The sequence below is a fragment of the Heptranchias perlo genome, chromosome 24, assembly GCF_035084215.1.
Source record: "Heptranchias perlo isolate sHepPer1 chromosome 24, sHepPer1.hap1, whole genome shotgun sequence".
NCBI lineage: Eukaryota > Metazoa > Chordata > Chondrichthyes > Hexanchiformes > Hexanchidae > Heptranchias > Heptranchias perlo.
Window position 1 is genome coordinate 25,880,194 of NC_090348.1, and position 24,925 is coordinate 25,905,118.

The 24,925-nt window shown below is 40.1% G+C and overlaps 2 protein-coding genes across 2 annotated transcripts in view; both read left to right on the top strand.

The window, feature by feature from the left end:
* LOC137341856 (RNA helicase Mov10l1-like) overlaps positions 1-7,491 on the top strand; it is a 20,486-nt gene extending 12,995 nt beyond the window's left edge. The window contains exons 5-6 of the mRNA XM_068005362.1: positions 4,896-5,008; positions 6,496-7,491. Coding sequence (XP_067861463.1) covers positions 4,896-5,008; positions 6,496-6,756 — 374 coding nt within the window. The 3' untranslated portion in view covers positions 6,757-7,491. The remainder of the gene's footprint in view (positions 1-4,895; positions 5,009-6,495) is intronic.
* Positions 7,012-22,930, top strand: LOC137341781 (RNA helicase Mov10l1-like). The gene is made up of 10 exons (XM_068005283.1): positions 7,012-7,037; positions 11,000-11,146; positions 14,600-15,157; positions 16,660-16,860; positions 19,249-19,363; positions 19,458-19,635; positions 20,681-20,751; positions 22,487-22,578; positions 22,718-22,776; positions 22,920-22,930. Exons 1-10 carry the CDS (start codon positions 7,012-7,014, stop codon positions 22,928-22,930), a joined length of 1,458 nt encoding a protein of 485 aa, XP_067861384.1.
* Positions 22,931-24,925: the final 1,995 nt, after the last annotated feature.

Here is a 24,925-nt window from a genome sequence, read left to right on the forward strand (position 1 = left end):
GACTCAATATTACATTGAGTTATTTGGTTAGAGTTAAGAAATAGTAGAGGTGCCATTACACTATTGGGTGTATTTTATAGGCCACCAACTAGTGGGAAGGATATAGAGGAACAAATTTGCAGGGAAATTAGAGAGAGGTGCAAAAGCTATAGAGTATTGATAATGGGGGACTGCAACTATCCTAATATAGACTGGGATAATAATATGAGGGCAAAGAGGGGAAGGAATTTTTGAAATGTGTTCAGGATAACTTTCTTGACCAGTACGTTTCCAGCCCAACGAGGAAGGAGGCATTGCTGGACTTAGTTCTAGAGAATGAGGCGGGCCAAGTGGAGCAAGTGTCAGTGGGGGAGCGATTATAGTATCATAAGGTTTAGAATAGCTATGGAAAAGAACACTGACCACTCTAGAGTAAAAATACTCAATTGGCGGAGGGCCAATTTCAATGGGATGAGAACAGATCTGGTCCGGGTAAATTGGAATCTAAGATTGGCAGGCAAAACTGTAATTGAACAGTCGGCGACCTTCTTCAAAGAGGAGATGGTTCAGGTTCAGTCTAGGCACAGTGCAACGAGGGAGAAAGCCAGAGCTCCATGGATGACACAAGAGATAGTGAGTAAGATGAAATGGAAAAAAAGGGCCGTATGACAGATTTCAGGTTGATAACACAAGTGAGAACCAGGCAGAATATAGAAAGGTCAGAGGGGAAATGAAAAAGGAAATAAGAGGGGCAAAGAGAGAGTATGAGAATAAGTATGAGTATGCGGCCAACATTGAAGGGAATCCAAAAGTCTTCTACAGGCGTGTAAACAGGTAGTAAGAGGAGGGGTGGGGCCGATTAGGGACCATAAAGGAGATGTACTCATGGAGGCAGAGGGGATGGCCGAGGTACTAAATGAGTACTTTGCATCTGTCTTTACCAAGGAAGAAGATGCTGCCAGAGTCTCAGTAAGGGAAGATATAGTTGAGATACTGGATGGGCCAAAAATTGATAAAGAAGAGGTACTTGAAAGGCTAGCTGTACTTTTAAAGTAGATAAGTTACCCGGTCCGGATGGGATGCATCCTAGGTTGCTGAGGGAAGTAAGGATGGAAATTGCGGAGGTACTGGCCATAATCTTCCAAACATCCGTAAATACGGGGGTGGTGCCAGAGGACTGGAGAATTGCAAATATTACATCCTTGTTCAAAAAAGGGTGTAAGGATAAACCCAGCAACTACAGGCCAGTCAATTTAACCTCAGTGGTGGGGAAACTTTTAGAAAGGAAAATCCAGGAGAGAATTAACAGTCACTTGGGCGAGTGTGGATTGATTGGGGAAAGCCAGCACGGATTTGTTAAAGGCAAATCGTGTTTAACTAACTTGATAGTTTTTTGATGAGTTAACAGAGAGGTAAATAAGGGCAATGCAGGTGATGTGTATATGGACGTACAAAAGGCGTTTGATAAAGTGCCGCATGGTAGGCTTATCAATATTGCGGCCCATGGAATAAAGGGGGCAGTAGCAACGGGGATATAGAGTTGGCTAAGTGACAGGAAACAGAGTAGTGGTGAACAGTTGTTTTTCGGACTGGAGGGAAGTGTACAGTGGTGTTCCCCAGGGGTCGGTGCTGGGACCACTGCTTTTCTTCATATGTCTTAATGACTTGGACTTGGGGGTATAGGGCACAATTTCAAAATTTGCAGATGACACAAAACTTGGAAGGGTAGTAAATAGTGAGGAGGATAATGATAGACTTCAAGGGGATATAGACAGGCAGGTGGCATGGGCGGACACGTGGCAGATGAAATTTAACACAGTAAAATGTGAAGTGATACATTTCAGTAGGAAGACCGAGGAGAGGCAATATAAACTAGAGGACACAATTCTAAAAGGGGTACAGGAACAGAGAGATCTGGGGGTATATGTGCACAAATCGTTGAAGGTGGCAGGGCAGGTTGAGAAAGCAGTTTAAAAAAATGTGGGATCCTGGGCTTTATAAATAGAGCCCTAGAGTACAAATGTATGGAAGCCATGACGATCCTTTGTAAAACACTAGTTCGGCTACAACTGGAGTATTGTGTCCAGTTCTGGGCACCGCGCTTTAGGAAAGATGTGAAGGCCTTAGAGAGGTGCAGAAGAGATTTACTGGAATGATTCCAGGGATGAGGGACTTTAGTTAAGTGGATAGACTGGAGAAGCTGGGGTTGTTCTCCTTGGAACAGAGACGGTTGCGGGGAGATTTGGTAGAGATATTCAAAATCATGAAGGATCTAGACAGTAGATAGAGAGAAACTGTTCCCATTGGCGGAAGGGTCAAGAACCAGAGGATATAGACTTACGGTGTGTGGCAAACTAGCAAAGGTGACGTGGAAAAACTTTTTTTATTCAGCGAGTGGTTAGGATCTGGAATGCGCTGCCCGAGGGGGTGGTGGAGGCAGATTCAATCATGGCCTTCAAAAGGGATCTGGATAAGTACTTGAAAGGAAAAAATTTGCAGGGCTACGGGGAAAGGGCGGGGGAGTGGGACTAGCTGGATTGCTCTTGCATAGAGCCAGCGCAGACTCAATGGACCGAATGGCCTCCTTCCGTGCTGAACCTTTCTATGATTCTATGTAAAAAGCCACGTATAATTAGCTTACCCATTTCTTTCCATTCTAACTACCAGTTGATGGTCCACTGCATATCATCTTATGTAAAAAGATAAATCTATTGCATGTAGGGCATATGCAAACTTTATAAATTAATTGTATGATTTTTGTCAGTATGTAGTATGTTACTGTAATGAAAGTGATTTTTAAAAAACTACATAGCTCCCCGATTGTTTTTACCCAGTAAGCTTTGTCTGATTTCAGTAGACACGCTTTAATTGGTCTCTGTGCTCTTTAGGTAGGAAGTGGGAAAATCATTTAGGGGTGCTTTTCCTGATTACATGTAGTGACCCCTGCTGGAAAAAATGTCTGTGTGGAATGTCTCCAATTGAATAATAGCCTGACACTCACAGGCACTCATGACACTCGTAAAGCAAACATATAGCGGTAATTCATACATACATAGAAGTTACAACACAGAAACAGGCCCAACAGTCCATGTCGACATTCACTTTCCACATGAGCATATAGTCCTAATTACATTTTGTTACCCGAAAGATTATCTCCTCTCAGACAGGAAACAAATCCTGGAGCTTATTTTCCAAGAAAGGAGGGAAGAGTACCTTAGGTTCTCCCTTTCCAAGAATACCTTGCCCCTCTCCCTTAAGGATACTGTGCCTCTTTATTGTCTCTTTGTACCACCAAAAGCAATTCTGTTCTACATTACCTATCTCCTGCTTAGTTTCTTTAACAATAGCATTGGTTCCTTTCACCACTAGGTTTGTTAGGGTCATCGGTACACTTTTCTTAGGACCTGCTGCTGAGGCTGTGAAGGCAATAACAATCAACAAGCATTTTCAGTTACTAACTGGGGATTAAAACCAAATATTGGTGACCTTAACTAACATTTATTTTTGCATGCTTATCAGCTTTGGTTTTCTTCATCCATTTCTCTGTGGACAAACCAAAAAGAAAAAGTTTAAAAAAAACATAATTAAACCTTTTAGTTTTAGGAGCAGCACCAGGTGTACCTAAAAATGAGGTGCCAACCTGGTGAAGCTACAACACAGGACTACATGCATGCTAAACAGCGGAAGCAACATGCTATAGACAGAGCTAAGCGATTCCAAAACCAACAGATCAGATCAAAGCTCTGCAGTCCTGCCACACCCAGTCGAGAATGGTGGTGGACAATTAAACAACTGGTTAGACCGCACCTGGAGTACTGTGAGCAGTTCTGGGCACCGCACCTTCGGAAGGACATATTGGCCTTGGAGGGAGTGCAGCGTAGGTTTACTAGAATGATACCTGGACTTCAAGGGTTAAGTTACGAGGAGAGATTACACAAATTGGGGTTGTATTCTCTTGAGTTTCGAAGGTTAAGGGGTGATCTGATCGAAGTTTATAAGATATTAAGGGGAACAGATAGGGTGGATAGAGAGAAACTATTTCCGCATCGTTCACCTGAGGAAGGAGGTAGCCTCCGAAAGCTTGTGAATTTAAAATAAAATTGCTGGACTATAACTTGGTGTTGTAAAATTGTTTACAATTGTCAACCCCAGTCCATCACCGGCATCGCCACATCATGACTAGAAGGACAAGGACAAGGGCAGCAGGCACATGGGAACAACACCATCTGCACCTTCCCCTCCAAGTCTCACACATCGCTACTTGGAAATATATCTCCGTTCCTTCACCGCTGGGTCAAAATCCTAGAACACTCCACTTAACAGCACTGTGAGAAAACCTTCATCACAGGGACTGCAGCGGTTCAAGAAGGCAGCTCACCACCACCTTCTCAAAGGCATTTAGGGATGGGCAATAAATGCAGGCCTTGCCAGCGATGCCCACATCCCGTGAATGAATATATATATAAAAAAAAAGTTGGAGTCAGGAATAAAATCATTGTTAAAGCTATCAGTAAATCCTAATGGATGGCTTCCACAACAACTTAGTGGATAAACAAACCTCCTAGTGTGATACTGACCATAGAGACCAGAGGACACAGATTTCATCCCTTTTCTACTATTGGGTTACTCTACCCAGCCGGGAAACTGGGTCTGCCAAATTTGTTCCCCTCTCTGCCCCACTCAATCCTCTGACTTCTAATTCAAGGTTTCAAAAATGTGACAAGTCAAGGCATAGGGTGGCACAGCTGGTCAGCACTGTGTTCTGTACCTCTAGACTGTGGCTGTGATTGCCCAGGCTGACGTGCAGTCTCCTTTTTGATGGTGAGAGTGCTAAGTGAATAAATCTGTGCAGTCTGAATATGCTACCTACTGCTCACCAATCCACGGATGAAAATTGCTTATTGTTTGTTTTACAGGTTTTCAGCCCTATAAAGGTGATTGGGTACAGGCACAATATTTTATTGAACAAACAACTTGGAAAAGCCAAGCGTGCTGTATCAAGCCACTTAGATATAAAAGAGTAGATAAAGTAAGTATAAAAAGATGCAAAGCTCTTTATTTAAGAAAAAACACTTGGGAACTGCAGAATTTTGTAATTTGGGAAAAAAAAATTGGTTTGGTATTATGGAGCATGGGGTCACTTCTATTTAAGGTCCCTGAGTTGCTTTCCTTCCTATTAGAGCATTCAGTGAAAGATTATTGCACATGTAATTACCCATTAGGTTTATAGTAAGATCATTTCCATATGCTCAGGACACATTCCATGTACTTTGATTTACGTTTTTTTAAATCACAAACCTACCTACAACCTTCACTCTAACAACGTCCCTCTTTTAGCCCTTTCCCAAGCAGCACAATGTACCCTGCTAGGCCTCTGAACAGCCTGCACCCTCTCCCTGGCAAAAAAAAAGTAAACGACAATTTATATCAGATTCGTCTGGCATCCCCAGAGCTACTACAACATTGTATGACGCAGGAGGCCTAAGAGCCACTGCCAGGCCAACTCTTCCGTTCCCCCCCCCCCCCCACCAGCAAGAATGGGAAATGAGGACTTTTTTACACAGCGAGTTGCTACAATCTGGAATGCTCTACCTGAAGGGGTGGTGGAAGCCGATTCAATAGGCACTTTCAAAAGGGAATTAGATATATACTTGAAAAGGAAAAATTTGCAGGGATATGGGGAAAGAACCAAGGAGTGGGACTATTTGGATAGTTCTTTCAAAGAGCCGGCACAGGCACGATGGGCTGCATAGCCTCCTTCTGTGCTGTAAGGTTCTAGGAATGTGCGGAGTCCATCTGCTGGAATTTTCCTCTGTAGCAGATGAACTCTCAGGAGTCACTATATAGTCTTCACCCCTCCACCCTCCAAGCTTGCACAGGGATCAGTTTGCTGGAGTTTGTTTCCCCAGCTCCTGACCCAGATGCCCAGGACAATAGTTCCCTGGTATCCCCAGCAAGACCAGAACCCCCTCCATACCTATTCCATGGCCTGCACCGTCCTGATCTCTCTGTGGTTTCTCTGCAGCCTGCTCCTTTTCCCACATAGTAGGAAATATAGGGGTGACGGAAGTCTTGCAGTTTTAAAAAAAAGAGAAAGGTTAAAACTGAAATGCAAGTAGGAAAAAAAGGGAAAGTAAAAAGAAATAAATTAGTAGAGAAGAAAAAAAGAGACGAGGGTGGGGAAAAGTGGCAAGAGGACAGATTGGGGCACCTGCAAAGCAGTCTCTCTGATGAATGAAGTCCTGAATTTATCTTTGCAGTGCAGGAAATGGTGAAGGAAGTGAGGTAGTTGCTGCTGTGGATCTGTGTTTTTGTAAGGGAAATTACTGACCAAATGAATGTAATTCCGTTCTGCATAATCTGGATAACCATATTTATGCTAATATAAAATTTTCTCTTGTAACTCTTAACCTCCAGTATAGCATAGTTAGGCAGAATAACAGAATTTCTAATCATACAGCTTGCCTGAATTAACTATAAACTATTCAAATGTATTGCTATGTTTCTTGTGTGAAGGTACCAATAACCAGAATACTTCATCGAAGTGGTGTAGTGGATGACATCATATTCTTCACTCTTGAAGCACTCCGACTACCACACCTTTATGTACCCAAAAAAGATGATTTGGTCAACCTTGTGATTATTGAGAGTAATCAGTCTTTATACCAATGGAGAGCTTTATGCATCGCACCTGCAGAGAAAGAGAGGTATGGTATAACCCAGCTTTGCGATTACACTGAATATTGTGCCACGTACATGTTTCATTTAATTGGTTAAAATTTTGCGATCCAAAACCAATTTGTGTATCGCCCTCTCGGGTAGACTATTGGTCCATTAATTGGCAATCTGTTTAAAGGGACTGTGTCATTCATTATTGCTTCCCTAATTTGCTCAAATATTTCTAGTAAAGAGAACAGTTCACTCCCTATAGGAGATTTTTCTCTTTTCAGAGGCTTCTAATGTATAGTATTTCCAAGAATATAGTAATGCTGATTTATAGCTCTCCATTTTACACCCAAAACTTTTAGGCTAATGGTGTTGGCTGCTGTCTTAATGTGGTACTGCAGTACACAAATAAACATCCAACTCCTCAAAATTGGGACTTAATTACTTTATTGGGATATTTATCACCAAAAGAACAAAGGAAGACATTAGAAGATTTTGTTTTCTTTAGAGGGTTGCTAGAACGTGAACTACCCTAACAACCAGTGGTGGAAGCAGAAGCTATAATTACTTTTAAAGGGAATTGGATAAATATTGGAAAACAAATAATTAAAGGGTATGGAAAAAGGACAGGAGAATGGGAGCAAGTGGATGGATGTTGCAGAGAGCCGGCACAGGCACGCTGGCCCGATTCGCCGTCTCCTGCTCTGTAAAATTGTATGATTTTGTTTTGCTGGCCCGATTCGCCGTCTCCTGCTCTGTAAAATTGTATGATTTTGTTTTTCCCTTCATGCGTGTTTACATTTAGTCATTCATTGCTGTGATTTCATGGTCAATGTTAATATTTCATGTGTGAATTTCCATGTAATGGTCTGCAGTAGTGTACGGTATTCCAGAATAAATTTTAAACCGTGCTCAAGTTCCTACCAGTATCCATTTGTTCAGTCAATAATCAGAATATGTACCTGACCACAAATCGTTCAAAAGTAGAGATAGTAATTTAAACCCTCATGATGCTGGAATAACCTACTGTTGAGAATCAGCGGAGATGTAGCATAGAATTCAGAGACGTTGAAAGTACTATATGTTACAGTTTTGGCTTTTACCTCAACACCTTTTTTTCATGTTTGTTTTGATTGTTTCCATAAGCAGAAACAAACAGAATCTGCGTTTTGTGAACCCCAAATCACGGTAAATCACTTACTTGAGAATATGTGGATGTTTTAGAAGGTGGAAAATACTAGACCACTGCATACAAGTTGAAACTAATGCCTACATTTAATATACAGAAGCAGGATGCGACCAGTAAAGTAAACTTGCACTGTATGCAAACTGGGTTGATTGTTTAAAAAGGCCTGTAGATCTTTCAGCTCCTCTCAGTAAGTTCTTAAAGCCACACAATCTTTGATGGTGTATACATAAAATTATTCCCACAGAGCTCTAATTGCCTCTTGTAGGGAAGTATGATGAATAGAAAATTGAAGACGCCAGGAAAGTTCCTGGATTAGGAGGACATCTTTTCCATTGTAGTTCGAAGCCTCTCTGCAAATCATGTCCCCTAACTCCTTTATTTTTCTCTCCCCTCCACCCCCTCCCTGCCCCCCACAATTAAAGCAAATTTAGTCCTGTATCTCTCATCATAATGTGATACAAAACTATATAATTATTCTTGTCATTCTTCTCTGCACCATCTTGTTTTATGTCTTGCCAATTTTTCCTCATTCTGGTCACCCTCCAGTACTTTGCTAAAGTGGCCATTATGCATGAGCCATGACTTTGATAGAGTGTTGGCAGGTTATTTGACCACAGGGAGAATTGCAATCAAGCCTAATCCTGTCCTTGTCATATGGTCTCCTCCTGTGCGAAAATCTCTGTCTCTACATAACACAACTTTGAGAGAGTGTGCAATGTTCTGTAGACAATGAAACAAGGTAGCATTCAATTTGAATTCAGCTCAGATCAAGTTCTATTCCATCCTTACTTCATTTTGTGATTAAATAAAAACAGTAAAATGGGAAAATCCTTCAGTAATGAGTATTTTGGGTCGAGAGGCTTAGGTTGAACTAAATACTGGAATGGAATACACACCCGGTTGCAGAATTCTGCAGAGCAGCCACTCGAGTTCTGAGTGTTCAGAAATTGATTTTTTTTAAAAAACTTATTTTTGCTAAGCTTTTACATTCTGTTCAGCAGCGGAGGTGGTGGTAGAGGAGATCCTAAAAGAGTAGCAGGGAGTAAGTGGAGGTGGACCAGACCAGGCAGTGGAAGATTTAATGTGCATTAAATAAAGTAAACTGGCAAAACACAAGAAGTTAACACTATTTTAAATAATACCTAATATCCCCATGTATCCTTCCCCTTGAATGAACTCTCCATCTAGTCTGCTGGAGATGCGGAAGTCATTTTTTATTGTGTCCCCCCCCCCAGCTTTTTCTCTTTTGGTTGGGGGAAGGGGGTTGGGCAGAGTTTCTGTTTCTTTTTATTTCAGCACAAATTGGCATTATGTTTAACCTGCACTGTATCACCTGTGTTTACTGAACGGTAACAGGACTGTAAATGTTTTTTTGAAAGTATTGGCATATTCAGTAAATTTAAAATCATTTTGAGTGCCACTTCCCATTTTAATATCAGTTCAATTTATAACATAGCAAGATGTTAAGCTGTTTTTGACCTTAGTTTTCATTTTAACTAAATGCTGTTCCAATTACCAAGACTAAATTAATGGCAAAAAATATGGTACTTTTTGTTTGTAATTTCAGCAGTGTCCTGTAGTGCAGGATCAGTGTCAGAGAAGCATTTAGCAGTGTTCTTGACTGTATCTCCTATCTCCAATAATTTAGTGAGTATTGCATGACATTGCAGCTGAATGCCAATACTGTTTCAAGATTGTATTAAAAGAGGCCACTATTAAAGGGTGTTACAGGATAGATGCCTCTGTGAGATGGCTGAAATGACAAATCATCTTGTATGCTTTAACCGTACTGTAACCTTCCCAAACATCATCTGTTTATTTCTGAAATCTCCACTGTCTAATTTATTAATCAAATTAATTTGGGCTCCACAAACTTTGACTTTTTAAAAAAAAAATCGACCAGCACAGCACAGGAGGTGGAGAGGGAAACATGGGCACTAGGGACCATGTGCCTTCCTTTTCTCTCCCACACCCCACCAAATCCTGCCTTCACCTTGGCCCATGTCCCAATCCTCTTCCTATTCCCAATGTATAATATTACTTTGTGTGTTGCATGATATAACATTCCTGTTGTTATAAATCCTCCAACTCAGCAGTGTGTAAAACAAAGCCCCTGAGCTCCAACCCAACCTGTGGTTCCTTTGAGAACTTTTGCATGCTTGTGCATAAGGAAGACTTGGCTAAGCAATTCAACCATTCTGGACTGGAAGATTGGAAAACGCTGCTGTCTGGGCCCTGGAAGTTTGGAAAAGGCTAAAACAGGACGATTAGGATTTGGACTGAGAGTCAGCAGGAGCCAGTGGCAGAGAGGATCCCCAAAAAAACCAAGGAGCAAATGGAGCTGGACCAGACCGGGCAGTAGAAAATTGTTTAATGTGCATTAAATAAAATAAACTGGCAAAACCTAATGAGGCATTGACACTATTTTAAATGATACCTAATATCCCCAAGTATCCTTCCCCTTCTTGAATGGAAGACCTGCTCATTCTAGATAATATAAAGGGAATTTTACCCTTCTTAGACAATGACCTACCTTGTATCCCACACCCTCCTTCCCCAGACTCTCAACCGAAAACTCACTTTTCAAAATGCAAGCTTCATGTGCATAATTTGCGCGTCTTTACAAGGCTCGAAGATACATTTATTGATGTCCGAGAGTTGGTCTAACTTTATAATTGAATCTAAACTTAATTCCCGCCAAGGATATTATCAAAATATCTTGCAGGGTTATCCATCTTATTATCCTCATGCAAATTAAGAAAAAAATCCTTATTTATTTAAATAAAGTGCAAACTTTAAGGTTGCCTGTTCTGTGCAGCAAAAAAAAGTGGCCTTTCACTGGAGGTTCATTGCATAAAGCATACAAAAATTAAACTATATTAATAGAAATAATGTGAATTAAATGTAGAAAGAACCTAAAATTAACACATTACATCCTGAATGGAAAGAGAAAATGATATTTTTGGAATGCCCAATAGTAAATCTAAAGATTTGCTTCCTTGTATTGATTCACCAAAAAAAGGGAAGTTTTGCCTCCTGTTGAATTGAGCTGTATTTCAGATGAAGATTACCCAGTTCAATGGAATGAAGATAATGTAAAAGTACAATAAGAAAAAACTTGCAATTTCCAATAATATAACATTTTGCAATTTGGCTGTTTTTCAGTTTATCAGTTCCTTCAGTGACAAACAAAGAGCTTGAGCAAATTGACTTAGAGTTGTTCGCTAACAAAGGAGGATTGGAAGTTACAAGGAAGATTCATTTTGGCACCATCAAGCAGGGAGAGAAGAAAGACTTGATGGTGTGGATTGAGTAAGTTTATATGAAATACAGTATTCAGCATAGTGCAGTTTGTATGTGTGCAGCTGAATTACATTTTAGTGTAGCTGGCATACAGATTCCATGTATTGATATTCTGTTTGAGTGGTTTGACTAAAAGAATAAAACAATGCAACTATTTCATTTGGTAATCCTCATACTCTTTTTTAAAAGATTTAAGGAGTAAGTTTAGATGTTGTCTTGGTGGCATTGAGGGCCTTTAGATGCAAAAGTGGATTGAATGGAAGCTTCAGAGTGAACAAATGATCAACACTTCAGTGCAGTCACCCGTTGATCACTCTTCAATGCAGCCCAATGTAGTAGGAGTTGGGTAAATTTTAACAGGGAGCCGGGAAGAGAGCGGTTGGGGTGGGGGACGATTTCCTGACGGGAAACCTGGAAATTTGGGTTTCCCGGACGTCCTTACAATTTTGATGTAAGAACGTCTTTCAGTTTTTTTTTTCCCCAGTAGGTTTCCCGCCCTACAGCCGGCAGGCTGGCTGTGAGTCAGACTGACGAGCAGCCAGGGAGCGGATGCCAGCAGGTAAGTCTTAGATCGGGGGGGGGGTGCGGGTGGTTGGTCGGTCATTGGGGAGAGTCATCCGTGTAGACAGTCATCAGTGGGGTCGGTCATCGGGCTCAGTCATGGGGGGGGTCGGTCAGTCACGTGTGTGAGATCGCGACAGGTAAGCTTGTTGGGCCTGGCAGAAACTCTCCTGCTCCTCCTGGCCCACAAACAGTGCTAAAAAGGCACTTACCTTTAATCCGGGCCTTCTCGCCTCCTCTTACATGGCGAGAATCAGAAGGCCCAGGAATCCCAGCCCCTACGAGTTGAAAATAAAAAACCTATTAAAATGGAGGCCCGCAGCCTCCTTAAAAGATTTTACTGGCTGACTCGCCTCTTGAGAGCAGGTTCGTCACCCATCCCTCGACCCGCCTCCGTTAAACCGGAAGTGGGCGGGTTGGGGTCGGGTTTTACTCTTTTTTACAATTTTTACCTTCCCACCCATTCGTGAGGTTAAAATTTATCCCAATTTGTCCACTAACCCAAAAAAAGTAAGCCAAAAAAATGTCTTTAGGTCTTGTGAGCAGAACTGTGAAATGCTACCCCTGTAGGTATTGCCTCAGGAGGTATCACCCAGAATTATTTTCTCTAAGAGAACAAAACACTAACCTTTTTGGTACAGGTAAAAGAGATCACAATATTCTAGCCTTTCCTCTGATATTGCTCAGGGTTATTCAAAGTCAGGGAGAAGACAGACCAGAATCTAATGTTTCCCAAAAACTCAAGTGCCATTACATGTGCATAGATATGAACTTACAGCATCTTATGAGGACCACAGTTGATGGGCTAGTGCAATCCAAACCAATTGAGTGAAGTAGTGCTTAATGCAGCTCACTTGTGCTGGAACCAGTACCATAACTGCATTACTTTGGAACATGCTTCCCTATCTTACTGCCTTTCTAATCTCTCTTCTGACAATGCTATTGATATTACCTGTGAATAGGAACAGGAGCAGGCCATTCAGCCCCTCGAGCCTGTTTTTCTATTTAGTGCGATCATGGCCGATCTGTATCCTAACTCCATCCACCTATCTTGGTTCCATGTCCCTTAATACCCCTGGCTAGCAAAAATCTATGGATCTCCAATTTAGATTTTTTAATTCAGCTAGCATCTACTGCTTTTGCGTGAAGTGTTTCCTAGAATTTGGTCCAACATAAGCTCGTGTATTTTCTGATTCACCCCTCTCCCCTTCCCCGCCCCCCCCCCCCCCCCTTATAAACTATAACATCCAGTGATCGTTGAGTTGCCCAAATTGTGCCTTTTTAGCTTTTGGTCTCCACCATAACAGCATAATTTAATCAGTCTGTAAGAACTGCTGAGGTACAGCCACCAATCACAATGATGGAATTTGCTCTTAAGGGGACGGGTATCAAAGTTTGAAATTCCTTTTGGTTTTATTGTTGTCTGGACTTTTTAACAGCTAAATTTTTGGCAGCTATTAAATTATCCTCATTTTAATGAGGAATGATAATTACATGTTATGAGGTACTGCGGAAAAATCTGATGGTCTGCACAGGTCATATTATACTATACATCCCTTCATGCAGCCCACTGCAGTGATATTGCTAATGATCTGCACTCCTTGTACACTTGCAGATTTTTATACTAATATGTTGACCGTGGTGTCGGTATGTTATGGAATAGCGGATTTCAGTAGCATTGTTAGATTCAAGTCAGAAGATCCTGGTGTTGCTTGGGGAAAGAAATGAAAGGCAAGAAAGAAGAACTTGGCCAAACAGTTGAATGTTGTAAACGATTTTACAACACCAAGTTATAGTCCAACAATTTTATTTTAAAATTCACAAGCTTTCGGAGGCTTCCTCCTTCCTCAGGTGAATGTCAAGAAATCCTCGAACCTCTCACATTTATAAATCACAGAACAATATCTGGTGATTACAGATAGTCTTTTCAACTGCCCGTTGCCAAGGCAACCAAAGTGTTCAGACAGATAGGTGTTACCTACAGGGCCACCGAATATACAAACGGTGAGAACAAAAAAAAACAGAGAGAGAGAGAGGCAGAAACATCCGGAAGGAAAAGAGAGCAATTTACCCGTTATATTAAAAACAGATAACTTTTGTTCGCTGGTGGGGTTACGTGTAGTGTGACATGAACCCAAGATCCCGGTTGAGGCCGTCCTCATGGGTGCGGAACTTGGCTATCAATTTCTGCTCGATGATTTTGCGTTGTCGTGTGTCTCGAAGGGTAAGTGTACTCCAAGGCAGCCTTCGAGACACACGACAACGCAAAATCATCGAGCAGAAATTGATGGCCAAGTTCCGCACCCATGAGGACGGCCTCAACCGGGATCTTGGGTTCATGTCACGCTACACGTAACCCCACCAGCGAACAAAAGTTATCTATTTTTAATATAACGGGTCAATTGCTGTCTTTTCCTTCCGGATGTTTCTGCCTCTCTTTTTTGTTCTGGCCATTTGTATATTCGGTGGCCCTGTAGGTAACACCTATCTGTCTGAACACTTTGGTTGCCTTGGCAACGGGCAGTTGAAAAGACTACCTGTAATCACCAGATATTGTTCTGTGATTTATAAATGCGAGAGGTTCGAGGATTTCTTGACATTCACCTGAGGAAGGACGAAGCCTCCGAAAGCTTGTGAATTTTAAAATAAAATTGTTGGACTATAACTTGGTGTTGTAAAATTGTTTACAATTGTCAACCCCAGTCCATCACCGGCATCTCCACATCAAAACAGTTGAATGATATAGGATGGGTTTTTAGAAATGCTACGATTCTGGAATCTAAAGGTCTTGACTCCTAATTAAATGTTTGTGGCTTTTCTCAGCTCTGAAAGTAACGAAGGGGATGGTGTACGTTGCCATTTTATTTATTTTGCGTATTTTATCTGTGATTTTGTTTTCAGGAACAAAGGAAAAGAGACGCATAGCCTTCTGAACTACAAGCTGGCAGGATGGGAGAGAGAAAATCAGTTCTTGTTGGGGTCACCACAAGTAGTTCTAACTCCATTTGTCTCTGAAAACACAGCCATACAACAACAGAGCCCCACGGGATTTGTGTCTAACTGTAGAGTGTCTCGATCCCAGCCATCATATGTGGGCCTCAGTTCTTCCCTTCCCAGAATATCAGTTCAGCCAGACTCTAAGTCCCCCTATGTGACTCTTGATCATACGGATGTACCTACACCTCGTGAGATAACTTCATATCAACAAGATGTTAGACACAGTTCACAAAGCACTCAAGATAAATTGACAAAGAACCTTCCATTAGTCTCAGCAAGTTCTGTAAATCAGCTAAGTTGTCCACAAGCTTGTAATGATACTGATGTATTTGAAAGAGAAAGGAAAATCCAAAAATGTGAAAAGGTGAAACAAAAGCTCAATACAAATGCAGAAATTGGTGAAACAGCACTGCAAATACCACCTAATGGAAAAGCCTACGTAAACCTAGTGTGTGACGCAAAGTAAGAGTCTTATTATTGAAAAGAATTTATTATTGAAAAATGTATTGACATGCAGATCTGTGCCTGTAGCTTTAGAGGTAACTAGCACTAATTTTAATGTTTAAACTCTATTGAGATTTAAGTATTAGATATGATCAAAATTTATGTACACATAAAGTGAAAGTCTCATCTAATTTTGCCGGAATGTTCTCATTCCTTTTTTGGTTTTTAAAAGCCTGTTCAGCCAACTGAAAGTAGATCAAGGAATTCCTGATCTCTAGTTTCATTGTGGTTGACCACTCCATTCTCCTCCACTGCCTTCCTCCTGCTGTTCACCTCTTTACCACCACGCTTGCAGGCTTCCATTCCCACTTGTCCCAATGTACCCAGTATATCCTAGAATCATACAATGCAGAAGAAGGCCATTCAGCCCATCGTGCCTGTGCCGGTTCTGAAAAAGCTTTCCAAATAGTCTCACTCCCCTGCTCTTTCCCCATATCCCTGCAAATGTTTCCTTTTTAAGTATTTATCCATTTCCCTTTTGAAAGTTACTATTGCATCTGCTTCCACCACTCTTTCAGACAATGCATTCCAGATCATAACTCGCTGAGTTTTAAAAAAAAATCTCTCCTCATCTTCCCCCTGGCTTTTTTGCCAATTATCTTAAATCTGTGTCCAGTGGTTACTGACCCTCCTGCCAGTGGAAACGGTTTCTCCTGTGATGGTTTCTCCTCCCGTGCCTACACTTCGATTTTCAATGTGCCATCTTTATCCCTTCCTATTCTTCATGAACACGCTGCCTCTCGGAAATAGCCCATGTAGGGGATCAGTTTCCACGTATATGTTGATGACACTCAGCTGTACCTTTCAACCATCGCCCATGACTCGGCAACTGTTGCTGCACTGGCCTCTCAACATGTTGGGGCTGAAATTCTACTCCCATGCACTAGCACCAGGTACAGAGGAAGTGGAAAACCAAGGCCAGCGTCAGTGTGTTCAATTTGCATTGGCCCTGGCAGGAACTGGCGAAGCATTAGATTTGTACACCCCCTGTAGAGCAAATCTCACCTTGTGCATTTGGGGACATGTCCTTACTGCCCCACAGTTTGCGATACGGATATCATTGCAGTATGCCAATAGTTTATATTTTAGGAAAGGTTAGCTCAGGTAAATGCAAAGTCAGCAATACAAATTATCATAGCCCCAGGGTTTCCATTTTTCATAATTCATTTCCCAATAAACTTCTGATCAAGTATGTAGAGTTAATTTTTTAGCATATCACAACAATATTTTATTCAAATCTGGAATATAATTGATTTCCGTGGTATGAATGTCAGCATCATAAATTATTGTTAATGGCGGAAGAGTTAAAATCACCTCAGGAGATGTTCGATATTACATTGTATTTTTAAAATAGTATTTATTTTACTTGCAATACACATTGCCTGAAACAAATTCCAGTAATTCACATTTGTTTTCTTTCCGATGATTACCTTTTTAATGTAATTTTGACCTTATTACAGAAATCCTGGTCGTTGCAAAGAGCTTCTCTTGCTTTATTTTAATGGCTTTGTGATGGGACGTTACGTGGAGGTGGATGTGATAAGTGATGAGGAATCTCTCCTTGCACCTAGATCCCAATATCATTCCAGACAAGCCAAATCTCTTCAAACAGATCAAAAGGAAACTAACTTCATGGTTGTGAGAGTGCAAAATCCTACACGGTACTGTAAAGTTTTTGAAATGATATAGTAGCAGATCTCCTGTGGCATTGCTCACTGTTGAATCAAAGGATTCGGTGTTTTATGACAAAGGAATGATGAAAAAAGTGTGATGGGGAATGTGTGAACTTAGAGAGGAACTGTGCATCCTTTCGGTGATGTCTCATGGAATTGCACACTGGCCATCCAGACCTGCTTTAGTTTAAAATGAGTTATATACATACTGGTTAGAAATATGACTAGTTACTTTCAGGTAGGGAATTCGGTCTGCCCAGTAATTGATTAAATGCATTAATTAAATAAACCTGGCTTGTGGGAAAGTAATAAATAAAAAGAGAAACAATCACACTTTCGGGGTAATGTATTAATGAAACAAATCTTTGGTAATAAATAGATTTTAAATATGGGCTTTTGGGAAAGTAAGAAGCATTAGAGAAGGAAAAATTAAGTGGTAAATTGGGTGAAATCAATGAAATAAAATCCAGTTTGTTTCCTTCTTGTGAGGAGTAGGAGTCACTGAATTTGGGTGAAATTAAATATAAACTCAAGCTTTTTGGCTGAAGTGGGATTTTAAATAAAATAGAAAAATAAATTAATTAAGTCAACTGGCACCGGTTACCTTGCCTTAAGTGATTTATAGCAATAATTAAATACATTTGGATTCAAGTATCAAGAGCAGTATTAGAAAGAATGGGTTAAAATAAACTGGGGCACTGAGGTAGGCAATAAATAATGGACCTTGCAGAAGAGAATAAGACACTTGCAAATTAATTAATAATTAAATAAACTTGAGATTGGTGGAGCTTCTGGGATATTAATTAAATAACCATAGTGTCCTGATCAGGTGATCGCAAACGCACATTAAGGAAAGGAAGAAAAACTTAACTTGCATTCCAGTGGAGTGGAGGCCTGAGGAAGTTCCCAGGTGGGAGTCCCGAGTCAGGGTGGGAAAAACAGCAAGGATCGAGGCCTTATAATTGAGGATCAGATGCCAGAATCGGGACATCAAATGAATTGGACTGGAGCTTCTTGCATGAGGGAGGATTTTGGAAAGTAGCAGGGTTGGCAGCTGGAGGATGTTTCTGGATGGGAAGCCAGAGTCAGATGGAGGCCCTGGGACGTTCAGAGGCCAAGGCAGAAGGTGAAATGAATTAAACTGGAGCTTCTTATCAGAATAAATTTGGTTTTCTTGCTTACCTGAAGTGGAGGGATAAATTAATTAAATTTAATCCTGGGCTTATGTGGAATGGGATGCAAGACTGGACCCAGGGTGGTAGGGGGAGAAATATTTAATTTAAAATTTAGGATTGGATTAGATTAGATGGGAAATAGTCTGAAAGGTGGCAAGTGTTTAATAAGAGGGAGAAAAATTAATGTAAAAATTAAAATACAAAACTAGAACTTATTAAAAGAGAAAATAAAATATAGTCTGAAAATTTGCAGAAAAATGGAGAATGGGAGCCTCTGAAGCTCCATCTAGTGGTAGAAGTTTGCAGCTACAGGTATGACTTGTTTGCCTGTGACACCTAGTAACTGCATAATGGGAAATCCTATTGAGATGCCACCTGATGGAAATAAGGAGTAAGTGACAAAAAGTAAAACATTATGAAGATTTGCCATTACTGTTTTCAGATATATAAATCATACAAGATTAAGAAGGTATTTGGAAAATTTAATTTCAAAAAAATATCTGATTATGGGACCATAACCTTGAAAGATTAAAACCGCTCTACAGTTTAGTTGATCATTGTGCTGGGGATCAAACAATTTGGCAAATGAGGTTAAAAATGGATTTTAAATGGAGAACAGCATATCAAATGTGAGCAGCCAGATTCTTCAGTTGTGGAATTTATTGAAAGTAGCTGATGTCTTTAAGGCAGAATAGCTTTTTTTTCATTTGTTCATGGGATGTGGGCGTCGCTGGCAAGGCCAGCATTTATTGCCCATCCCTAATTGCCCTTGAGAAGGTGGTGCCTTCTCGAACAACTGAGTGGCTTGCTAGGCCATTTCAGAGCGATTAAGAATCAACCACATTGCTGTGGGTCTGGAGTTACATATAGGCCAGACCAGATATGGATGGCAGGCTTCCTTCCCTATTAGTAAACCAGATGGGGTTTTACGACAATCCGGTAGTTTCATGGCCACCATTACTGATACTAGTTTTTTTTTATTCCAGATTTTTTATTTAATTGAATTTAAATTCCCTAGCTGCCATGGCGAGATTTGAACTCATGACTCTGGAATATTAGTCCAGGCCTCTGGATTACTAGTCCAGTAACATAACCACTATGCTATCGTACCCTGATTTTGTAGGGAGTGGAAAGCACTTTCAGAAATTTGGACAACAACTCATCTAGTTTTTAATATTAACTTTGTGAATATTCTATCTAGACTTGCCAGAAGACACATACCTAGCTTTCTCCCACAATACCCCATACCTGAGAGGTTGAAGGAGTGCATTGAAAAAGGCGCAGATGTCCTCACTATTCAGCCAAATCTCGTGGAGGTTAGTAACTTAACTTATTTGCAGTCAGCCCATTTCCAGTTTTAAAAGAAAAATGATACCTTTTTAAAGTGAATATTTGTTTGAATCCTTTTAGGCAATGAATATGCTAAAATATAAAGACCGTTTCTCAACTCTTCTGTGGCTAGAGGAGATTAACGCTGAGTTGGAGATAAGAGCATTTAACATGATTGCAGTGGTCTTAAAAAAGTGTGGAGACTGCCTAATTCTGGAGGTGCCAGGGTTGATTGAAGGCCGGCCATCTGTAGTTATTGGTTAGTTGGACATAAATCCATTTATAAACTCTGTAGACTATTAGGTTTTGAGCCAATTCATCGTGTGCTGTTGCCCCAGTTTGGGAGGTCGGAAGGGACAGTTAGCCCAGTTAGTCCCCAAAGTTACCGCTATCTGATCGTTTAAAATTGTATTTCAATTATTTGTCTCAAAGTTAATTTATATTTCTAGCTCAGCTATTCTTGGGCACCTGAGAGGGCAGACGGTGCCTCGGTTTAACATCTCATCTGAAAGACGGCACCTCCATCAGTGCATCACTCTTTCTGCACTGAAGTGCCAGCCTAGATTATCCGGTGTGGGCTTGAAGTCACAACCTTCTGTCTCAGAGGCGGGAGTACTACCACTGAGCCAAGACTGACACTTTGTGGATATAGGTAGTATTAGGGAATAATGCTACCAGTAAGTTTTAGGGAAAAAACTTAAAACAGGATCTGCTGCTTGCACTTAGTGGTAGGACCTCTTATTGGTATAGACCAGGGATTGAAGTTGGAACACCCCTAGTCTACATGGTCCAGTATTGCTGTGTGCATTTATCCACTGAGCAATGAGGGGAGCCCCAGCACTACTGTTTTAATTAAAATATTGTATTCTGTCTCTGCCCATAAAATGAAAAAAGTTCAGATAATATAAGGGATAGTCTGATCATTTTTTTTGCACTGAAAAAGATTGAATTGACTAATAATTTGAATGAAGCAATATACATAACACAGCAAAATAGGAATTTGTCAAAAATTTAATTAACTTGAATTAAGCAAATCAAGTAATTTTCAAGTGAAATCACACACAACCTAAGTTTGACGGTCGCAACGACAGCATTTTATGTTCAAGGTCACATGACTTCCTTTTATGCAAATCTTTTGGGAAACAAGTAGCTGAAAGGTTTTTTTTTACTTTACCGATTAGATATGAAGGGTATAGCATATGATTAGATAAAAGTTGCATTGTTAAATGCAATGTTTGTACAAGTGTCTCTTCATTTACTTTCAGTGAAGTGCTCCAAAAATATTTTTGTTTGTTTGTCATTAGGTGACCGAATAATTTTGAAGAAAACTAGTTACACAGAAGCTGAAGTGCGGTATTGTGGCTATGTTACTAAGGTAAATGGGTAACTGCACGCTGGGCTCTGGAAAGAGTGCAGTACCTAATTCAGTTACTGATTTTAAAATAGTTCCCATACTTATTACAAACAGTGAGCCTCATCCCTGGCACTTCAGAAGCAGAGTTTTTACTTTCAAAATTAAGTGAAATTGTGGACATTGAAAAAACAGCTTTTATTGGTTCTAAATATTCAAACATTTGTATTAAATCAGAAAAAAAACAAGTTCATACTGTGTAACTTTAAAGGGACCCTTACACTGGTAGCTGAATTCATTGAGGAACTTTTTTTGTCTTTGATTTTACATTTTGTCATTCACACTAGGTGCTGGTGACTTTTGGTAGATACATTAAATAATCCTATTGAGAAATTAGGATGTGGCTGTACTTTGGCTTCTACTTAAATTCCTCCCTATAGACGTATCAGATGTTCATCTTTCTGGTGATTATGGTGTTATATTTCCAGCATATGAACCCTTTGAAGTGCAGCTTACCTCCCTCCCTTCGCTGTGGCCTTGCCAATTCTCTGGCTGTAGGCTGCTGCAGATCCCAACCTTCTGCTTTTTCACCTTCTAATATAGAGTGCTTGGTTAATTGTTCTTGTGCTGTAAGGTGCCAACCTCTTTCCTTAAAGCTGCCCTCTTTAAAGGAACTAGAAGGTGACCTGGGTGGGTGAGGAGGAGTTGCAAGAAGACCCTACGACCTGCAAACAGCATTTGAAAATCATGATAGGACCATGTTCCTCTTTTCCTGCTCCCTCCTGCCCTCTTTGAATGACGTGAATAGTCCATTATTGTGTAGCTATAAACTGCATTCAAAGATTGAAGACCGTATTGAAGATAGCTAAGCTAATTTTAAAGACTTCCATTTTTTTAAAGATTCATAGAGGTATTGTGCTATACAGACAACTTTGAAGATGTGTCAAATTTATAAAGAAAATTTAGAACATTTCAGAGCACGGATGTTGTTTCCTCAAAGTGGGAAAATAAATGTCTGACTTCAAGGGAATATCTTTTAATTACCTTGAATAATGTCATGAATTTTGTGCTTGCCTCATCTCTCCTCCTTCACTGAACTTGGGGGCTTGCGCTAAATGTACTGTTTCAAATGTGCCTTAGGCGCCACAGTATTTCATTTAGATGGCCATTCTTGGTGAGTAAGGCTATTTGACTGGGGAGAGCATTGCAGTCAAGACTGATTCTGCCTCCGCTTATGCACTTTTTAGTATGGGTCACTGGATAGTGTTCAGGGTTAGGTACTTTTTCCTTCCTTTTTTCTTTTTCTTTAATAACTTTGAACAAAACAAAGGGAAACTTATAAAAGTAAATCATCATATTCCTGGTAACTACAAAATGCTCCAGTCCCTGCAGTGCCCACTGGTTGCGGAAAGCCTCAAGTGTACCGGTGGACACCACACGCTCCCTCTCCAGGGCCACCTGGGGACAGACCAGACTGCAGAAGAGAGGCAGGCAGCCAGAGCGTTTCTACCCCACCCCCCACCCCGGACTGTGTCCATCCTGGACCTATAGAGGACACTGAAGCCACATCACTGCTTCATTTGAGACCCTCTAACTCAGCATACGGATCAAACATGGGGCTGTTCTGGTCTCTTGTGACTTAGTTTCCCATTTGTTCTGAAGTCTTATGTCATGTTGTCTTCCCTGGTTTAGATGTATATAGCAGGTCTTTCTGTACTCAGAAAAGTAAATAGTTCGTTCCTCCTCTCTCTTGGTACAGGTTTGTGAAGACGAGCTGGAGCTGATGTTTAATGCTTCATTTCAACAGACCTATGGAGGGGAGCCTGTGGATGTAGAGTTCACGTATAGCAGGTAAAACGGGATGAACAGTAATTGCCTTTTGAAAAACATACTTTAAAGAAGAAATTAATAGCACTGGAATTCACCTCACAAAATTAGTTGGTACAGCCTAAGAATTGGTCTATATTCATTTGGAATGCTTATGTTTTAGAATCTCAACCCGGAGATGTCAGTTTGCAGTGGAACAAGCTTTTCATCTTGGTGAAGCAGGTATAATGACTTCTTCTAGAGGAACTTGTTGTTTTCTGACAAATGTCAAAGCGAGAGGAATTTTTGGGGTTTTCACCTCTGACATTTGGAAGTGGCAACATGATTTGTATTTGAAGTTTTAAAGACTGTTAAATGTTGTAAAGGTTTCAAGTAAACTAGTGAAAACTGACCTACTTTAGAAAGCTAATTTGCTATTTTGTTTATCTTGCTATTTCTCATCTGTATCATAAAGAACATTATTAATTATGTTGAGAAAGGTAATGATTATGGTTTCTCAGTCATTTCGCAGGGTTCAGATTGCAACCTTGCAGTCACTGGTATGTATCTATTATTTTATACTGTGGAGCCTACTGGAATTCTTTGAGAAGATAATTAATTTAGTTGAGGAAGGGTCTCTAGTGGATGTAATTTAGAATTTCGGACGGCATTGGTTGAATTCCGTGTTAGGATTATAAAAGATTTGTTCGCTTTTATACTCAGTGCATCAAAATAAAAACACAAGTAAGACATTGAAAAGACTTTTTTACAGTGCGTTACCATTACGAGTTTAAGAAATTGAACCAGTCAGCATGCATGGAGTCCACGTCACTTGCAGAAACATTAACCTGATGGTATTGAGTTTGGTACAGGTGTTCCAACAAGGCAGTGTAAGAGTGCAGAGTTTTGCTTTTGCCGATGGTAAATTCAGGCAGCTCATTAATATTCTAGCAGAATGTGTATTAATGCTAAATTAGCTGGAGTGAAACTATCATGGTAATAGAAATTAGACGGTGATGCTAAATAAAAAAGCTCAATATTGGACTTGTAGTGGAAGGAATGAATGAAAAGTGGAATTTTGTAGAAGGATGTTTTGGAATCTGAGAACATTTAATTGGACAAGCTGAGGAATAGGGTTTTTAATATGGTTAAATGTAAAGTAATACATTTTGGAACAGGAAATGCATATTAATGGATATCCAAAAGTTGGAAAAAAAGGATTTGGAGGTGAGCCAATCAAATGCTGACATACATATCAAGAGCATTTGATTAGTTTTCTTTTAACAAAAACTATTATAGATTATTGGTGAGGTTACATGTTATATGCAATTTTGTGCACCTATATTCAAAACATTAATGTGTTTGGCAAAGGATATTGATCATTGTTGGGACATGGATCTCCGAGTTATGGAGAGAACGCTCAAAACTGAACTTTCATTTAGAGAAAAGATCAAGGGCTTTAAAATGATGAGGCCCAGATACTGTGATTTAGCATGGAGTGAGAGTCCTAAACTACAGGGCACAAGTATGAGATCAACAAATACGGCTGGAGAAATGTTTGTTTTCCCATAAGGTAGTTGATTTATGCCGTTGATTTCTGTTTTTAAAAAGTCTTTCTTTTGGTGGAAAGGGAAGTTAGTTAAATGTTTGGTTTAAAAGTAAGAATGAAGTTTAAAAATAATATAATTGAGCAAATATTTTAGAGTACAATAATTCTTGTGGTGTTGGGACTTTTGGGAATAGGGTAGTCAAGTTGAATAATGGAGGGCATGGGGTTGGATTGATACCATGGAGTTTCACTTAAGCACCTTCTGAGTTTGGGGAGAAATTGTCTCCCTCGGAAGGTTGAGTAAATTTTGTAATGGGACAAACTGAATCCAACAATGAAGTTTTAAATTGTCTCAGAAAGTTCTTTCGTCAAGCCAGTAACTTTCCATTTCTTTTTACCCATCCCAACCCCAGTTTTGTTTCCAGAAAATATTGTACCAAAAACTCCACAGACTGTTAGCACATGGAATGACATTGACATGTTAATGAGAAACAAAAAGAAAAATTGCTGCAGGTCACAAGGCCAGACTGACAAAGTAAGAATATTTTTAGGATTTTTAAACAAAAATATGTTATAAAATACTTGCATTAGAATCTGATAACCATCATCTGTTTATTATATATACTTGTGTTGCTATGTTTGCATATTGGTCTGTTCTTTTAAACTGAGAGATTGCATTGTTTTTTTTCCCTTTTCTATTAGGATTGGGTTGAGCCCAAGTAGAGGAGGGTATTTAATATTTTTTGTTTTTTATCTAAGGCAACTGTCAGTTTCCTTGACTTAGCCTTTGGAACCTGAGGTCCAGCCTATTCTTTGAAATACTGAATCTGATCATTTAGTGTG